General features: G+C 38.2%; 1 protein-coding gene across 1 annotated transcript in view; it reads right to left on the bottom strand.

Moving 5' to 3' along the window:
* The window catches only part of LOC114701096 (probable ATP-dependent RNA helicase DDX60), a 93,599-nt gene continuing 76,892 nt past the window's right edge, over positions 1 to 16,707 (bottom strand). Inside the window, 8 exon segments of the mRNA XM_037211761.1 lie at positions 1 to 756; positions 3,712 to 3,774; positions 5,568 to 5,719; positions 8,347 to 8,489; positions 9,875 to 10,022; positions 12,000 to 12,121; positions 13,602 to 13,743; positions 14,322 to 14,426. Of these exon segments, the coding sequence (XP_037067656.1) occupies positions 657 to 756; positions 3,712 to 3,774; positions 5,568 to 5,719; positions 8,347 to 8,489; positions 9,875 to 10,022; positions 12,000 to 12,121; positions 13,602 to 13,743; positions 14,322 to 14,426 (975 nt within the window). The 3' untranslated portion in view covers positions 1 to 656.

Genomic DNA, 16,707 nt, shown 5'->3' with positions numbered 1-16,707 from the left:
CAAATGAAACCAATGAAGTCTTTATTTCAGCAGTCATGTATATACAATTAAAATGAGGTAAAACATTAGGAAACTATATGTTTCCTTTTAAAAATTGGATGAAAACATTCATTTTTTTATAATTAGCTTATTTACTAAGATGTACTATTTTAATAGCTAGCAATATAAGCAGTGTAATCCCTTTATGTTGATTGGGAAGACTATATTACACTTTCAGGATACTGTAATCAATTCTTTTCTAGTTTCAAAAAACATTTTATATATATATATATATATATTTAAATACAATATTTAAATAATACAATATTTAAATACAATATTTTTTCTATATTTTCTACTCCCACAGAGTAGAAAAATGTCTTCGAACATATATAGGCAAAATCCCGCATTTTCTCATTCAATCCTCAATAATTTGGAGACATAAGCATTTTTAGTCAATCATTTAAAGAAACCAAGACTTAGGCACACCGTGTAATATGGCTAAAAGGGTGCTCAAAGCCAAGCCCAGCAAGTTTGATGGATACTCTTTAACTCCAAACTGCTTCCTCATCCCATTTCATTGTGCATGATTTTCTGATCAAGACATAAGAATAAAAGACATATAACTTGCAAAGCTTCTATGGTGATATTTTAAATGGTTTACATAGTTTTTCTTTTCACACGTTTTCAAACTTTTCCTGAAAGGACTTAGACAATTGTTCAAATGCTAGAACAACGTTGTCGTCTTCATTTTCACAGAGTTCACGCAAGGAGACACTACAAATAGAAGAATACATATATACATATACTATTAGTCAACTAAGTGACATTGAGTACTATTAAAAAAAAGACTGTCCTGCAAAATGATAAGATAGGATTAGCAAAGTATAAGGAATACTGACAAGAAACAAATTTACTCACCAAATAATGTGTACACAAAAAAGAGAAAGAAATAGGAAACTAAGACAAAGTGTTCCAGGCAGTGCCTTTATTACCCAAGGGTAATTGAAAGGCTACCAAACTCTATGTCATTTGATCCTTGCTTCCTTAGGTAGTACAACACAAATTTCTTTTCTCTGCATACCTCATGCACATATTTTTTTTTTTTTTGCTATTGTGTTCAGAATATACTGTAATCCACTATGGAGAAGAAAAGCTTCCTTTCTTTCTCTAGGTAGGTGAGAGAAAAAAATGAAAGTGGGATGTGGCCAGTAGAATAATGGTCCTCATCTAATTCAGAGTTCCTCACCTAAATCCCCAGAAACCTATAAGTCATTTTAGATTCCAAGGCAAAGGGGAATTACCATCACAGATCATAGTTAATCTTGAACATGGATTCTGGATTCTCTATGTAGAACTGACAGAATTCTCACAGGTGCTCATGGGTGTGAGGAAGGAGAGAACTGACATCAAAGGAGTGAAATGTGGACACTTGTTACACAATCTCAGCTCTCTCTACTGAACATCCCTGGCCTCAAAGACAGAAGGAAATGGTGAGCCAAAGATGCAGGCAGCCTCTAAATTTGGGAAAGAGCCAAGGATTTCCCTTAGAGTATTCAGACACCTAATTTTACCCAATGGAACACACTTGACTTTTGACCTCCAGAATGGTAAGATGATACATCTATATAGGTTTATATCATTAAGTGACAACTTGACCCATCAGCATTAAAAATCTGGTGCACGGGCATGAAGAAATGGAGAAGAAACACAAAACGGAACAGTTCATAGCAAGTAGCCTTGGCTGAAATCTTATTTGCCTTTCATTACTTAGTGTTTTGTCCCTACTAGAGATCCATCTTTAGTGATCTACCACCAAAATGAAATGTCTATCTGCAACATTAACTTATTTCTCCTGAGTTACAGACTTATCATTGTGATGATGTCTTCTGATATCCACAGATAAAGACCAGAATGATGTCCTCTGATATCCACAGCATATATAAATTCTAAGTCACTATCTTTGTACTTCCCACAAATGTCATTTTCACTCTGTAGTGTGTGTGTGTGTGTGTGTGTGTGTGTGTGTGTATGAGAGAGAGAGAGAGAGAGAGAGAGAGAGAGAGAGAGAGAGAGAGAGAGAGAGATTCATTAACAATAATTTAAACCTTGGTCATCTTAACCCACTATATAAACTTCAGATTTAATGTCTCAATTATAAATATTTGTCAAATTAATATTCTGAATTATCCTTCTGTTTCCTTAATTCAGACCTTCATTCATTTCTGATCACCCTTACTGTTACAGACTCTGAGACAATCTGACATATCTCTACCACACATTCAAACTGTAGATCTATGCCACACTCACTCTTATAGCCCTGTTTCCACGATGCTCAAAATATGCAGCCAGAATTCTAAACTGTAACACTGAATTATCTTCCTGAAACAGACTCAAACTTCTCTGGAACCATAAGCAAAACACAATACTTTCTTCTACAAGTTGCCTTGTTTATGGTGTTTTATCACAGCAACACAAAAGTAACTAATACAAGGACTATAGGGTTTATTTTTCCCCCAAAGGGTGGGAATAGATTTAACAATCCTTGTACCTCAAGTGTGTGAAAATGTCTCAAACCAATAATAACACCCATGCTGGTTAGATGAATGAATGAATGAATGTTTATTTTTCAGTCTGACTTTGGACACAGCTCTAGGATCTCTGGAGGTTTCAGGATTGCTCTTAAGATTATACCTTGGGTAACTATGAGGCACCTTGCCTGGAGATACTACAAACCAATGATTATCAACCTGTGGATCATGACCCCTTTGGGGGTCACATATCAGATATCCTGCATATCAGATATTTAATTTCAGTTATGAAGTGGCAAAATTGAAATAAAAAATGAAATAATTTTATGCTTGGGGGTCACCATAATAGGGTGAACTGTATTATAGGGATGCAGCATTAGGAAGGTGGGGAATCACTGCTATAGATAGACAAAGCTATTCCCTTCTGCTCTTGTATGTTTCAAATTCACTCTGTGTATATAAAAAATCCATATAGACCTAATTCAGTTCTGATCAATGAAATAAAACAAAGAATTGCTTATTAAGGATGCAACAATGTTGAGATTTATGGTCACTTGAATATACCTGTGAAAAAATAAAGAATCACTGTTAAAGTGCTGGAATGCATTTAGATTTGAGGGATTAGGATGATGGTCATATACCTAGTTGACACTATATGGCCAATGGAGCCTAAGGATGGGGTGCTCACATGAAGTTTGATAATGCTTGGGATTAACCGGGCTTTGTTGCAGATCAAAACAGGACGTGACTATGCATTGACAGTCAGACAATGCCTGAAGAAAAAATAGGTTGTAGCAAGAGACTCAAGGGCAAGCACATGCTATAACCTGGAGACCTGATGGCACCTCAGAAACATCATATATTTGACATGAGTTTACAATTGGGATCATTAAGAATATTAGGATCTGGGGTCAGTAATGCTCCTGAATAATTTTCTGTTAGTGTGTAGTGCCTGAGCCTGAGACAAATGTGGATGGACCTTAATCACCAAAATAGTATGGAATTAATGATATTACAGAACATAACCAAGAGGTTGTAGGGATGAGGAATTCTATATACTCTCTGGGAAGTTGAAATGCATGATATGTAACAGGCTCGATGATACTTTTACATAATTGGTTCAAGAAAAAAATCTCAACATTTTCAAATTACAGTTAAATTTTTGAAAAACAGGAGAGTAATATTTCAACATGTAACATACCTGATAGATTTAATGGTAAGGAAAAAATCTTTCAGCAAGTAGTAAGCTGCCCCTTGATGTAACCTAAACAACAGAAAAACAAATTAATGACTCAAAATTATTTACTATTATTTTTATACCCATAAATTAGGGCAATCTTGGCTATGATCACAGAAGCTGGGTTTTTTTTTGTTTGTTTTTTGTTTGTTTGTTTTTTCAAGGTTTGTGTACTTGTGTTTTGGTCATTGTGGTGTTGTTCACAGATGTTGTTGTTGTATGATTGCGTCCTAAGTTTTTTTATTGTTTGTTTTGTTGTACAATGGATGGCTCACAGTTGGTCACAGTGTGGAGAATAAGAGACTGCTAAGCACTAATACCTACGTGGAACATCTATGTTACCCCACCAAGGCAGGGCATCACAGAAGAGGAGACAAAAAGAACTAAGAGCTGGATCTGAGAGGGGTGCTGTGACAGGCTCTCTTTGGGGCATGGTGTGACTCATGAACTCACAGCAACTAAGGTCGCCTGTACAGGGTCTGCACAAGATTGGGACCATTAACACTCAGGCATGCATGAGAGGTTCATAGGACAACTAGTTTCCCAAGGGAGGCACGGGGCCCTATGAGCTAAAGAAGAGAGAATCATATTCTTCGGTATTGTAGTCACTGCTGAGGTCCGCTGTGCTCCACACGCATGCGGGCAGCCCTGCTGAGGTCCGCTGTGCTCCACACTCATGCGGGCAGCCCTCGTGAGGTTCCCTGTGCTCCACACTCATGCGGGCAGTCCTGGTGAGGCCCCCTGTGCTCCACACTCATGAGGGCAGTCCTGGTGAGGCCCCCTGTGCTCCACACTCATGCGGGCAGCCCTGGTAAAACTCAGTGGGTCCCAAAATGAAAGCAAAATGAAACTCAAAGACTCAGAAATGGAAGGCTGATTTCCTGGGGTAAAGCAGTACAATTGGGAAGAAATAGAAGAATGTGGGAGGGGATTTAGTCATAATAGTTTATATACAGTTATGAATTATCAATGAATAAGGTTTAAAAACAAACAAAAATATTATCTACTAATGCAGCAGCTACTTTACTCACAACAAGAAATAGTGAATAACAATTTAATAAACAAAAGTGTTCCAGGTTTCTGAGGGCTATCCAGTTTATTCTTTAACTCAACAAGAATTACTAAAATTTTATGTCAACCGTATCTTTAATTCCTTAGTGTATTTGCCTCTAGATGTATGTGTTTAGCACTTGGACCAATATCTCCCTTGCTCAGAGGTATTTCCCTGGAAGTGAATATCTAATATGCTTAGCATTACTAATTATTTCTTGACATTACCAGGAAAGAAGATACCTATTGACCTGGTCAAACCTCACAAGGGATCCACGCCGACAGCGGTCAAGTGCATCTGTGTTGGCGGCAGTTTCCTTCCTCGACTATCCAACTTTTGTGGCCAAAACACTGTGTCCACAACAACTGTGTGCAGAGTGACCTAAATAATGCTTGGTCCTGCTTACACTTACAGAAATGGCTTCCCTGACAACGAGCTAAATTAACTCTCTCAGAACCAGATAGGTAAACTAGATACTTTATATTCTCTCAGGCATTAAGCGATACCAGATGGCTATTTGTCATTATGTTTAAAATACCAAATGATGCCTAAGTAGAACTGCAATATAAAATATATTGAATATTCACAAAGATACATTTAGACTACATATTTAGGTCAAGTGAGTTGACTTAAAGGCCAAATTTTTCTGATAAACTAGAAATAAAAATAGTATAGAGTATGTCATCATCTTTGCCATCAGTCTGGAAAGGAAAATCTAATATGCTTGGCAGGGCTAACCATGTCTTGGAACTTTCAGGAGAGAACATACCGATTGTCCTGATCTAACGCCACAAGGGATCCATGCTTATAGAAGTCCAGAGCATAGGCGTTAAGTGGCATTTTTCTTCCTCTACTATCCAGTCTGTGTGGCCACAGCACTGGGGCTTGATTGTGATTGATACCAATTGTGTGCAGAATGACCTAAAGAAATAGATTTTTTAGATGGTTATTCACAAGGAGAGAAGGGTTGCGACCTATAACTTGTAGTCATTTCATATTCATCGATGCTTTTCAAGAACACTCAGTTGGTAGGAGAGCAGGGGCCTTCTGTGCACACTGAGACAGTCCATCCTAGAGCATGGCTTAGCTCCACCCGTGAAGGGGATTATCCCCACAGCATGCTGATGGCAAGTCCACCAGACTAGGAAAGAAAAGTTAATTGAAAAACTTTAAGTCTCCTTAACAATTCAGAGAATACCTTTGCAAGTGGAGTTTCAGAGAACTGGAGGCCTGCATGTCACAGGAGACTATTCAACTGAACAAGTATAATGGTCTTCAGAATCAACAGCCAGAATAACGAGTAGAGAGAGGATAGAACAAAAACAATATAAAAAGGAAGAAAGCAAGTAAGTTTTCTGTGCCTGTTCGTATTGCAAACTTTGCCTCAGGTGACCAACAGGAATTCTGATGTAGGGCTAGTGATGCTGTAAACTGGCCCAACTACATTCTAGAGTGTAGTTATTTGCTTTTTCTTACTCTTTATTCTTTGCTCCTTGGGGGCCCGCCACCCAGCACCCAAATAAATCACACAGAGACTTATTCTTACTTATGAATGCCCAGCCTTAGCTTGACTTATTTCTAGCCAGCTTTTCTTAAATTATCTCATCTATCTTTGCCTCTGGGCCTTTATCTTTCTTATTTCTGCATACCTTTCTTTACTTCTTACTCCATGGCTTGCTGTGTAGCTGACTGACTGGACCCTGGAGTCTTCCTCCTTATCCTCCATCTCTCTTCCCAGATTTCTCCTCCTGTTTATTCTCTCTGCCTACCAGCCCCTCCTATCCTTTCTCCTGCCTTGCTTTTGGCCTTTCAGCTCTTTATTAGACTATCAGGTGTTTTATACAGGCAAAGTAACACTGCTTCACAGAGTTAAGCAAATGCAACATAAAAGAATGCAACACATCTTCCCATCATTAAACAAATGTTCTACAACATAACAAATGTAACACATCTTTAACTAATATTCTACATCACTAGAGTGGTTTGGGAGCCATGGGTAGTAGACATGGACATTTTAATATTTTTATTTTGTTATGGCCCAGAAAATCTCCACCCAAGAGAAAGTTGCACACATGCCCCAGACATTAATACCAACCCTGTTTGTCGCAACAGAGAACTATAAACTGATCAAACATCGACAGAAGACAAAGTAATTCATAGTTTTATATTATGAAGTATTATGGAGTGTGGAAAATAAACTAGAGCTCCATGGCAAAACAGGTATGTATATTATAGACATAAAACTAAAGACAGCAAAAGATACTTTCAGGAGAATACCATTAACCACTCCTTCAGTCTTCTAAAATAAAACACAAGCATAAATAAATACTCATTTGTAATATGAATTCTTTTAAGAATAATTTGGAAATTTCAGTAACTATAGTGGAACACAAGAAAATGAAATAAAAGTGAGTCATGAGTTCTAGGTTCACAGGTACCCACTATGTGTATTCATTCCTCTCTTTGTAAGCCACCCAGAAGCAATAGAATATAGCATCAAACTGTAATAAATAATACAAGTAAGTGAAATTTCAAGATATTACAATCTACCCTAATAAAAAATATGTAAAGTGAATTGGGTCAAGCAAAAAGCAGGGTATGATCAAATAACATGAATCTAAATACCTATGTCAGATGCTTCAAAGTGAAGGAAAGAGAAGTAGAAATTTTTTTCTAGAACTCCATGGGCAGCAAGGGTGAGTGGGAATGAGTTCATGCATATACCTATGCCTCTTCTAATGCTGATTTTGCAGCAACAAGACACAGACTTTCTAGTTTATTCTATCAGCACCCCTCTGAATTGCCATGGAAACTCTACATGTACTAAGGAAGTAAAAGTGATTGTTACACTTCATAAATTGAGTTCATTACAGAATAAATGGAAAGGGGAATTATTTTGATATCCTCCTCTCTCTCCTTCTCTCTTCCACCCCCTTCTTGTCTTGAAACAAAAACACACTCTAGCCCTGCCTGAAACTCATTATGTAACAGACCAATTTGTAGCAATCCTCCTGTCTCAATATCCCCCATGTTGGGATTATGGGCATGAGCCATCACATCCATCTTGGGAAAGGAAAACTGTAATGCTTAAAAATTAAATTTTGTTTTTCAGTGTACTTAACTACCAGTCTCTTACATATCCAACTAGTTGTTTATAGTCATCCATACAAAATAAAGAAATCAAAATTCCTAAAACATTTTTCTTAAAAGTTATTTGTCTTGATATGCCATGGCTGGCTGATCTACATGGGAGGCCTGCACTTTTCTGAAAAGAAAGGAGAAGGAATGAATGGCTGGCGGGGGAAGAGGGGAGGTTGGGGAGGGACTGGGAGGAGAGGAGGGAGGGAGGGAGGGAAAACTGTGATCTGTGATCGGGTTGGGAAAATTAATTAATTAATAAAAATATTTTTCTTACAATAGGAAGTATAATTTTTTTTTATCATCTGTATGCTTGCATTCCACAGCTTTGACAACTGTCTGTTACAATATACCACTCAGACTGGAGCAAAAGCCCCCCAGAGACTAATACACATTCACTCTTCACTTACGTTATTTGGAACTCCTGGACAGAGCAAATCCACATCAAAGTTTCCAGACAGACAGACAAATGGCGAAACTGCCACCCGGCCTTCCCCGCAGCTCATCAAGTGGGACACAAGTGGTGAATCTTCACATTCTTCACCTGTGAAGTCTGGCCAGAAAAAGTTGAGATAGAGCCCTGCTTGTTGTTGACCTTTTAGTTTTTGCTTGTTTGTTTGAGAAAAGGTCTCCCTACATATCTCCAGCAGGCCTAGAACTGTCTGTGTAAGCCAGACTGATCATAGAGATCCCCATGTCCTCTAGAGATTTCCCTGCCTCTGAGTGCTGGATTTACAGGCAGGTGCCACCATGCCGGGAAGATTCATTTCCTTGTATGAGAGCTAAACCAAGCTAAAAAAGGAAGCCATTGGACCTAACAGGGACCACATCACAAGGACAACAAATTGGTATAACACATACTGAACAGCGAAGCCAGTTTGTGATGGGATACATGTGGTGATATTTTGTTGTACCCTAATAAAATTTGCCTGAAGATCAGAGAACAGAACTAGTCACTAGACTAAACACAGAGGCCAGGCAGTGGTGGCATACACCTATTGGGGGATTTATTAAGGTAACTCCATGTAGTTAAAAAGGTTTATTTTGGTGGTAACTTACAGCTAGTAAAAGGGTTGGCTACAGGATCTGGGAGAGTTGAGATGCAGTCCAGCTGGGTTCTCTCGGGAGAACTCTGCTCAGTCTACCATTCAGCATCCAGGATTACCAGGAACCAAAGAGCTGGCAATCCAGATCTCAGGTCTTAAGGGCTCCCATCTTGGCCTTGCCTCAGAGGCAAGTCATAGGTAGGCATGACAGTTACCAGAAGCCTCACTGGGGGTAGTACTTCCAGGTCAAATCTGGAACAGCTACTCACTACATTCACCTTTAATCCTAGAATTCAGGAGGCAGAGAGCTGTTTGGATCTCTGTGAATTCAGAGCCACCCTTGATTATATGAGATTGACTCAGTCTAGGAGAGAAACATAACTAGGCAATGGTGACACACACCTTTAATCCCAGCACTTGAGATCTCATACTTCTGCTACCAGTATTTGGGAAGCATACAGGCCTTTAATCCCAAATTTCAGAAGTAAGAAGTAGCAGAGTCAGGAAATCTGCCCAAAGTCAACATCAAGCCTCTCTGAAAAGTGCTCATAGAATTCTTCTTGTTTCTCTTGTCTCAGATATATACTTGCTCTGTTTTCTAGGAATGACTCAAAGTCAGCCCTCAATCAAAACAGTTTATAAATAATTTAATTTGGTTTTAGCATCATTCTCCACTGCCCTTTTAAATGCCTATCTCCAACTTTTTTTTTTTTAAGTAGAAAGAGCCCAACTATTCTAAGGCATGCTGACTTTTCTAGAGTGCCAGCATTCTGAGATGTAAAAATGGTACAGTTGGAGCCCTACCACTGACCTCATCCCTAACATCCCTATTACATGTCCTTGGGCAAGACCATTACTAAATCACTTCACAGTGGAACTAAAACACACTTACCAATTTTTGACAAGGGGAGTTGATATTCCTGTTTCATATCAGCCAATCGGGACACAATTAGCAGAAAAGTAGCAAAGTCCTCTGTCACTTGCATGTTGTACTCATGCAGGGCAGCACTAAAGTCCTCAGGGAGGTCATCAAGGAACACCTAAAAGCCAAAGGTTTTTCAGAGAGAGAGGAGAATACTTGCCTTAAAAAACTGAATATTTGGAGCAGTGAAGGAAAAAGACCACATGGTATAATTCAATTGTTTTCAATACAGCCACTTTTTCTTCTTTTCTTGGTTAAACTGGGGTTAAACGTTTTTTGTCCTTATTTGCACTTGTAAAAAATAGATACTCTACTCATAATGTTTACTCAGATGCTACTTAATCAAAATGACTTTTGTTAAAGTAGAAGCGTGTCCTCAAATGCCACTGGACTCATGAGTCATTTCAAAGAATCTAAGGACACATTTGTAGAGAAAAGAAGAGAAAGCATATTTTCAGGCTTGGAATCAACTCCACCTGGTTGAGAGGTTCTGAGACTCTCACTGTATTCAGCATGCTAACACTGTTAATCACTTTCTATCTGTACACATGAAAGTGCTGTATCTCTAAGTTTCTTCTTTTGTTGTTTTGTGAAAGTAAACTACAACCTAGAAAGCATGCCCTCACAAAGCATCTTCATCTAAGACTTCTGGATTTGAGGAACTGTGAAGAAAAGAATTCTGCCTTTCTCAGCCATGCCATCAGTGCTACATCCTAAGAGAATCAACTCAAAACACCAAGAAGGACAGAAAGGGTGCTACGAATGAGCTCCTGGAAATAAATACAATTGATTTAATTAAATGGACAATGCACCTTTTCAAAAACGACCAACCAAGATGAAAAACTGTTTCTAAGATATAGTTTTTAGATTATAAGATTAGACTTTAGGAATCAAAGGACAATTTCCCAGATAACTTTGTAAAACTTTCTCAGAGATGACACTATGATGTACAGTCATATCTCAAAACATTCAACAATGAGGATGGCTTTGGGGCTTAACTGCCCCCAAATACCTTCATTTTCTATGTGTATGCACATGAACATGTGTGTGGGTGCTCTCCGCCTTACTTTTTGAAGCAAGGTCTCTCAGCATTCCTAGAGTTCTCTCCAATTAGGCTAGTCCCAGCCAGCTCCAAGGATCCAGACTTCTCTGCCTTTTCAGCTCTGGGATTACAAGCTGTGTTACCATGTATAACTTTTCGTGTGGGTACTGGGGGTCCACACTCAGATCCCCACGCTTGCATGGCAAGCACAGTATAAAGTCATCTTCTCAGTCCCTGTATGCCTTTTCATTAATGCTGTATTTTGATGCAATCAATTAAAAACATGAATATACTTTCATCCTAGTTATCTTTAAGGCATGTAACCTTTGAACATTCACAGAGTGACATTTGAATTACAGATAAATATCACCACACTATTTCCAAAAGAAACATTAGTACATAATGAAAGACCCTAACCCTTCAGGCTTACACCCCCCAAGTCCCAGGAGAATGAGGAACTAAAAAAGCTAGTTCCAAGGGCCACCTGACTTAGCCATTATCCAACTACCCCCCCTGCCACAATGTAACAATATAAAGAGATTTCTATTAAGAGATGCACTCAACTGTGACTGAGATAATTACAAGTGTTCCAGGAAGGACCACTGTAACCTTTGTATAAACTTCACTCCCACCCTGATACCCCCCTTGAGGTTTCAGGAAGAATGTGCATGCAGATGTGACTGTACCCCCTCTGTGATCAGACCATGATCTTGAGAAATTAGCCTCTAGACATAAATCAATCGAAATGAAATTGTATGGGAATTTTAATCTTGTGGCTTTTCCTTTAAAAGTACCTATGTGGCTGCAGTAAGATGCAACTCTTGCTCTCAGGACAAGAGTAGCCCGACTGTACAGCCGCATCAACAAACCTCGTGATGTTGCATCAACTGGACTGGAGTCTAGGTTCTTGGGGCACCCACTTGAGACCCTGGATTTTGGGGTCTATCATTAAAATACGTTAATTACCCCATATTCATAAAGTCTTGTTGCTACTGAATCATTTCTGGCAGAATTTGTATACTATTATTAACTAATTTTATCAGAAGATTTTACCTTTGATTGATAAAACTTGGTGTTAGCATCTTGAAACTTGGCTGGAATATATACCCTTCCAAAAAGATTTGCCAATACTAAAACCAGCTTTTCCATTACATCTTCAGAAAAATGCTTTGAGCCTGTACAAAACAAAAGCTCCATGTTATACATGTAGAAAATTGTTATATCAATTTTTTCATGTTTAAAATAAATGTTATGTTCATTTCACAGCAACTGTAGAATATCTCTAGCTGCACATGCTTCTCACCTGAGCCTTTTTATGCCTGCTTTTACCTTCATTATCTTACCTACTACAAACTACCTTCTGTTCTGATCTAGGCTTTGCTTCCTTTGACCCATCTCCCAGGGGACGACCAAATTTATGGCTGTGTCTTTATTTACTATGACTGTCTTTGTCAGTGCTCTGTGGCTGTAAGGAGACACAAGGACCATGGCAACTCTGATAACAAGTCAGATAACTGGAGCTTGTTTACAGTTTCAGAGGTTTTGTGTATTATCCGCACAGCAGGGAGCATGGTGGCACACAGGCAGCCATGGTGCTGGGGAAGTAGTTGAGAACCTAAAAGCTGGTTAAGCTTTTAGGCTTTTGAAACCTCAAAGCCCACTCTCTAGTGATCCAAAACGATCACACTTCCTAATCTTTTCAAATAGTGCCACTCCCTGCTGTATGGGATTTATTTTTAAAGACTTTGCCCAATATGGGCAAAAATTTAATATGTATTTAACTGATACTCTCTCAAGTGATTATTGAGTAAAGGTATTCCTGAAGTTCTAGTTTTTATAAATCTATCAGTTTTTTTCCCACCATGGGAAGATTTTACACACACACACACTCACACACACACACACACACACACACACACACACACACTTTAAACACATAACTAATGCAATATCAGTTATTGATGTATACTGTATACTTATATTCAAAGAAAATAGTGTTACAGACAATATTCACAGACATTAGTAGTGATTATCTGTGGGTAGAATTTTGGGTTTTATATTTTAACAATGCTTTCCTGAGCTGTTCTTCAAAACTGATCATATATTATATTTAATTATAAGGAAATGTTTTATAAATATTGTATATCATTCAGCACGTTCAGAATCCTAGTGGTAACACACTTTTCAAGTTACAACTTGCAGTGGTGAATATTTTAAAATCATTGTCACAAAATAGAACCTCTATTAGTACTTATTTAACTTTATCTTATTTGTAAACCTATAATTTGTCTATATAATTAACATTCTTTTCATTATCAACCTTTTAGTTAAAATGAACAATAATAAGATTTTCATACATATATTATTAAACTTAACTGATACTCTCTCAAGTGATTATTGAGTAAAGGTATTCCTGAAGTTCTAGTTTTTATGAATCTATCAGTTTTTTTTCCCACCATGGGAAGATTTTACACACACACACACACACACACATAAAATTTTACATGTTTATAATATATATCACATTATACGATATATTATTTGATATATGCCTATATACTAATAATAATATATTATTTATATGCCGTATGATATGATAATATTATTTCCCTGGTACACAGACACACACACAGACAATGGAACCCTCAAACTTACCTTTATAAGTTGGCTGACAAAGATTATGGAAAAGACCTCTCACAAGAAAACTGACAAAAACAAGATTAGATGGTTCATGGTAATGTAAATGTGACACCAGGCCGGCAAACCCTGTCGGATTACCTTCTTGATCTATATATCCCTAAAGAACAAAAGTAATTTGTTAGTTTGGCTCCAAGCGCAGAATTAGTAACAAGTAGATTTTATTATCAGTTTAAAATAGTACATATCAACAAGATGGTCTTAACTGGCCCAATTTTAATAATTAAATGAATTACAAGTAGCAATACTCATTGGATATTGTCATCTAAAGATTGCAATAATGCAGCGTGGTTAAAAACAAAAATCTAGGGCTGGAGAGATGGCTCAGCAGTCAACAGCTCTTGCTGCTCTTGCAGACAACCTGAGCTCAGTTTCCCAGAATCCACATTGAGTGCCTCACATCTAGCTACAACTCCAGTTTCAGGCTTTCTCATACCCTCTTCTTGTCTCTCCATGGGCACCTACACACATGACATCTACTCATACATACATACATACATACATACATACATACGTAGATAAAAAATTTTAAAAATTAAAAAAAACAAGACTGCTACTTTAAAAAAAATCTAGATAGTAGCAAATCTATTACACACACACACACACACACACACACACACACACACAACACATACACACACCAGAGAGAGGGCAAGAGAGGGAAGAGTTGGTTCCTACCTCTTTCACCAGGAACTGCAAAGAATATAAGAAGTACAGCTTTAACATGTCTGTGACTCGGGGATGTTTGAAGGATAGCAATGAGTGCTTCAGCACTGACAGCACCTACAAAGAAAAGTGTTTTGATTTAGCAACATTAAATGAATGAAATGTCTTTGAAAGAGATAACACAAGCTAAATTGCATATAACATATATATGTAAAACACACACACATATATCACGTACCTTATGCATATATAATGTGAATTACAAGCTCCATACCTCTAGAGCACAGTGAACCATGTGGATTCCCCCCCCCCTTTACCACTCTACTTCTTTCCAAACTCTGTTTCCTCTGACTATGGCACACAAGGAAAAGGGGGTTCTCTTGGTCGCCCACTGTATAGGAGATGACTAGAATAATAAAATACAGCAGCAATATACAAAGCCCAATTAGATTTAATACTATACAGTTTCCTTCATCATATATGACATCATCTAACATAGTGCATATATCCTTTAATACACAAAAGAGCACTGTGGCAGTTTGAATGAAAATGGCCTCTCAGGCTCATGTGTTTGGATGCTTGCTCCCTCGTCCCGGGCCATGACACAGTTGCAGCAGATAGCAGTCCAGATGTCAGCTCACCAAATGAAATATTTTCTGATGGAGGAATCCCATCAGGCAAGGCTTGCAAAGTCATGGACTCTGAAAACTGTTGCTCCTGTCTATAATTTCACATGTGCAAAAACAGCTTGGTATTTCCCCATTACCATGCATTTTCATGTAATGTGTACATGTCATCCCATGATTACATCTCATTCTTATGGGCACTTATAGCTGTAGATGGTCAGGAAGATGACTCCTCAGTAAGCTGTATAGTCTTGATGGATAGAAATATTTTAAAGTATGCTTCATAACTAGATCTATCGTTCCACATGAACTGTAAGGCACTTAGAAGCCTGTTCTCCATAATTAGCTTATTGACAGGGCAATTTGACCGGATGAAGGGTCTCAGTGAATAGATCACAAGCAGGACTTACACAAATTATATACGAGGACAAAATGATGAAGTGTCTGGCTTTGTTGAATCAAACTCCTTCAGAGAATAAAGGAGACCTAAATGGCCCTGAGCAGCTGATAACAAGACTCACAACATTCACCTGCTCTGACCCTGTAGCAATTAACACTTTGTGTGAACATTCTAACCTCAGTTTATGATATAAAACTCAAGCTTCAACTAACTGTTCATTATTTAGGTCTCAAATAACTAAACAATTAGCCAGTTCCAGAGATAAACAACTTTATGTCCAGCTAAATGCAGATGCCACTGGTCAGGAAAGTGCCAAGTACCATGTCACCACTTATTTTTTGCATGGTAAATGGCTTTGCTTCTTATCGTCTATCAAGAAATGTGCTATGACCTTGAGAGATAGTCTTAGAACTTTTCTTAGTATTGCAAAGAGTCTGCTGTTAGAAATGTTTATAGCCATGTAGAGGAAAGGAGCTGTAAAATTAGAGCTTAAAAGAAGCTGTAGAATTAGAGCTGAAGAAGAATGAAAGAAAATGACACTCAGGATGTGAGTGAGTCTTTTTCCCTCAGACAGATAAAAACTTATTCCTAAGGCCCTCGGATAAAAAACTTTGATGCTCTAGAAATACCCTTCAGATAAAATAGTCATAAGTTTCATTTCGCTTTGCTGTGTATCTTTTCTCTGAATCCTGTTTGTATAGCCTTGGAGCTGGACTCCTTGGCATACTTTATTTGGCACTGGAACAGGGACTTGTATATAGATAGTCAGAAAATTATCCATGGGAGAAGAGAAATTTTCATGGAGGAGACCCCAAGTAGCATCTTCTAGGAGTGTTGGAGAGAGACACTCCCTAATAGTTAGTTTCAGATAGACCTCGATCATGGATTCTGCAGATCCCCTGATCTCAAGTATCAGGAAAAGATGGGTCAAGATGAACTTAAGAAAAATACTACAAAGCTGCAGCTTGTTTCTCCATTCTCCATCAGTCTATTTTCTTAAATGATACCTCTTTTCTCTCTTTCTAAATTTGGGAAATTTCGAATTACACTTAGAAAAAAAAATCTCCTCTTTAAAATTTCTTAAACTTCATATTCTGCCCATTAATATATATCTGTTCCAGCAGATTTCTAATCATTAAAAAGGGGACAGGCTCCCCCATCATCTTCTTGGACATAGTCTTGCTACAGCCCTGCACTCTTCCCTCCAGCTCCCCCAGCCCCACCCCACTGCACTTTATGACCATCTCACAACACAGACTGATCTAATCACTGCCTGCACCCTCCTAACACAAACTGCATCAAGGCTACCTACACATCTCACAGAGCCTGCATACCACTGCATTCCAACCTTCAGGACCCCCAGCTTTGCCCC

The sequence above is a fragment of the Peromyscus leucopus genome, chromosome 17, assembly GCF_004664715.2.
Source record: "Peromyscus leucopus breed LL Stock chromosome 17, UCI_PerLeu_2.1, whole genome shotgun sequence".
Taxonomy (NCBI): domain Eukaryota; kingdom Metazoa; phylum Chordata; class Mammalia; order Rodentia; family Cricetidae; genus Peromyscus; species Peromyscus leucopus.
Note: the sequence above shows the minus strand (reverse complement) of the source record. Positions and strands in the feature narration are given on the sequence as shown.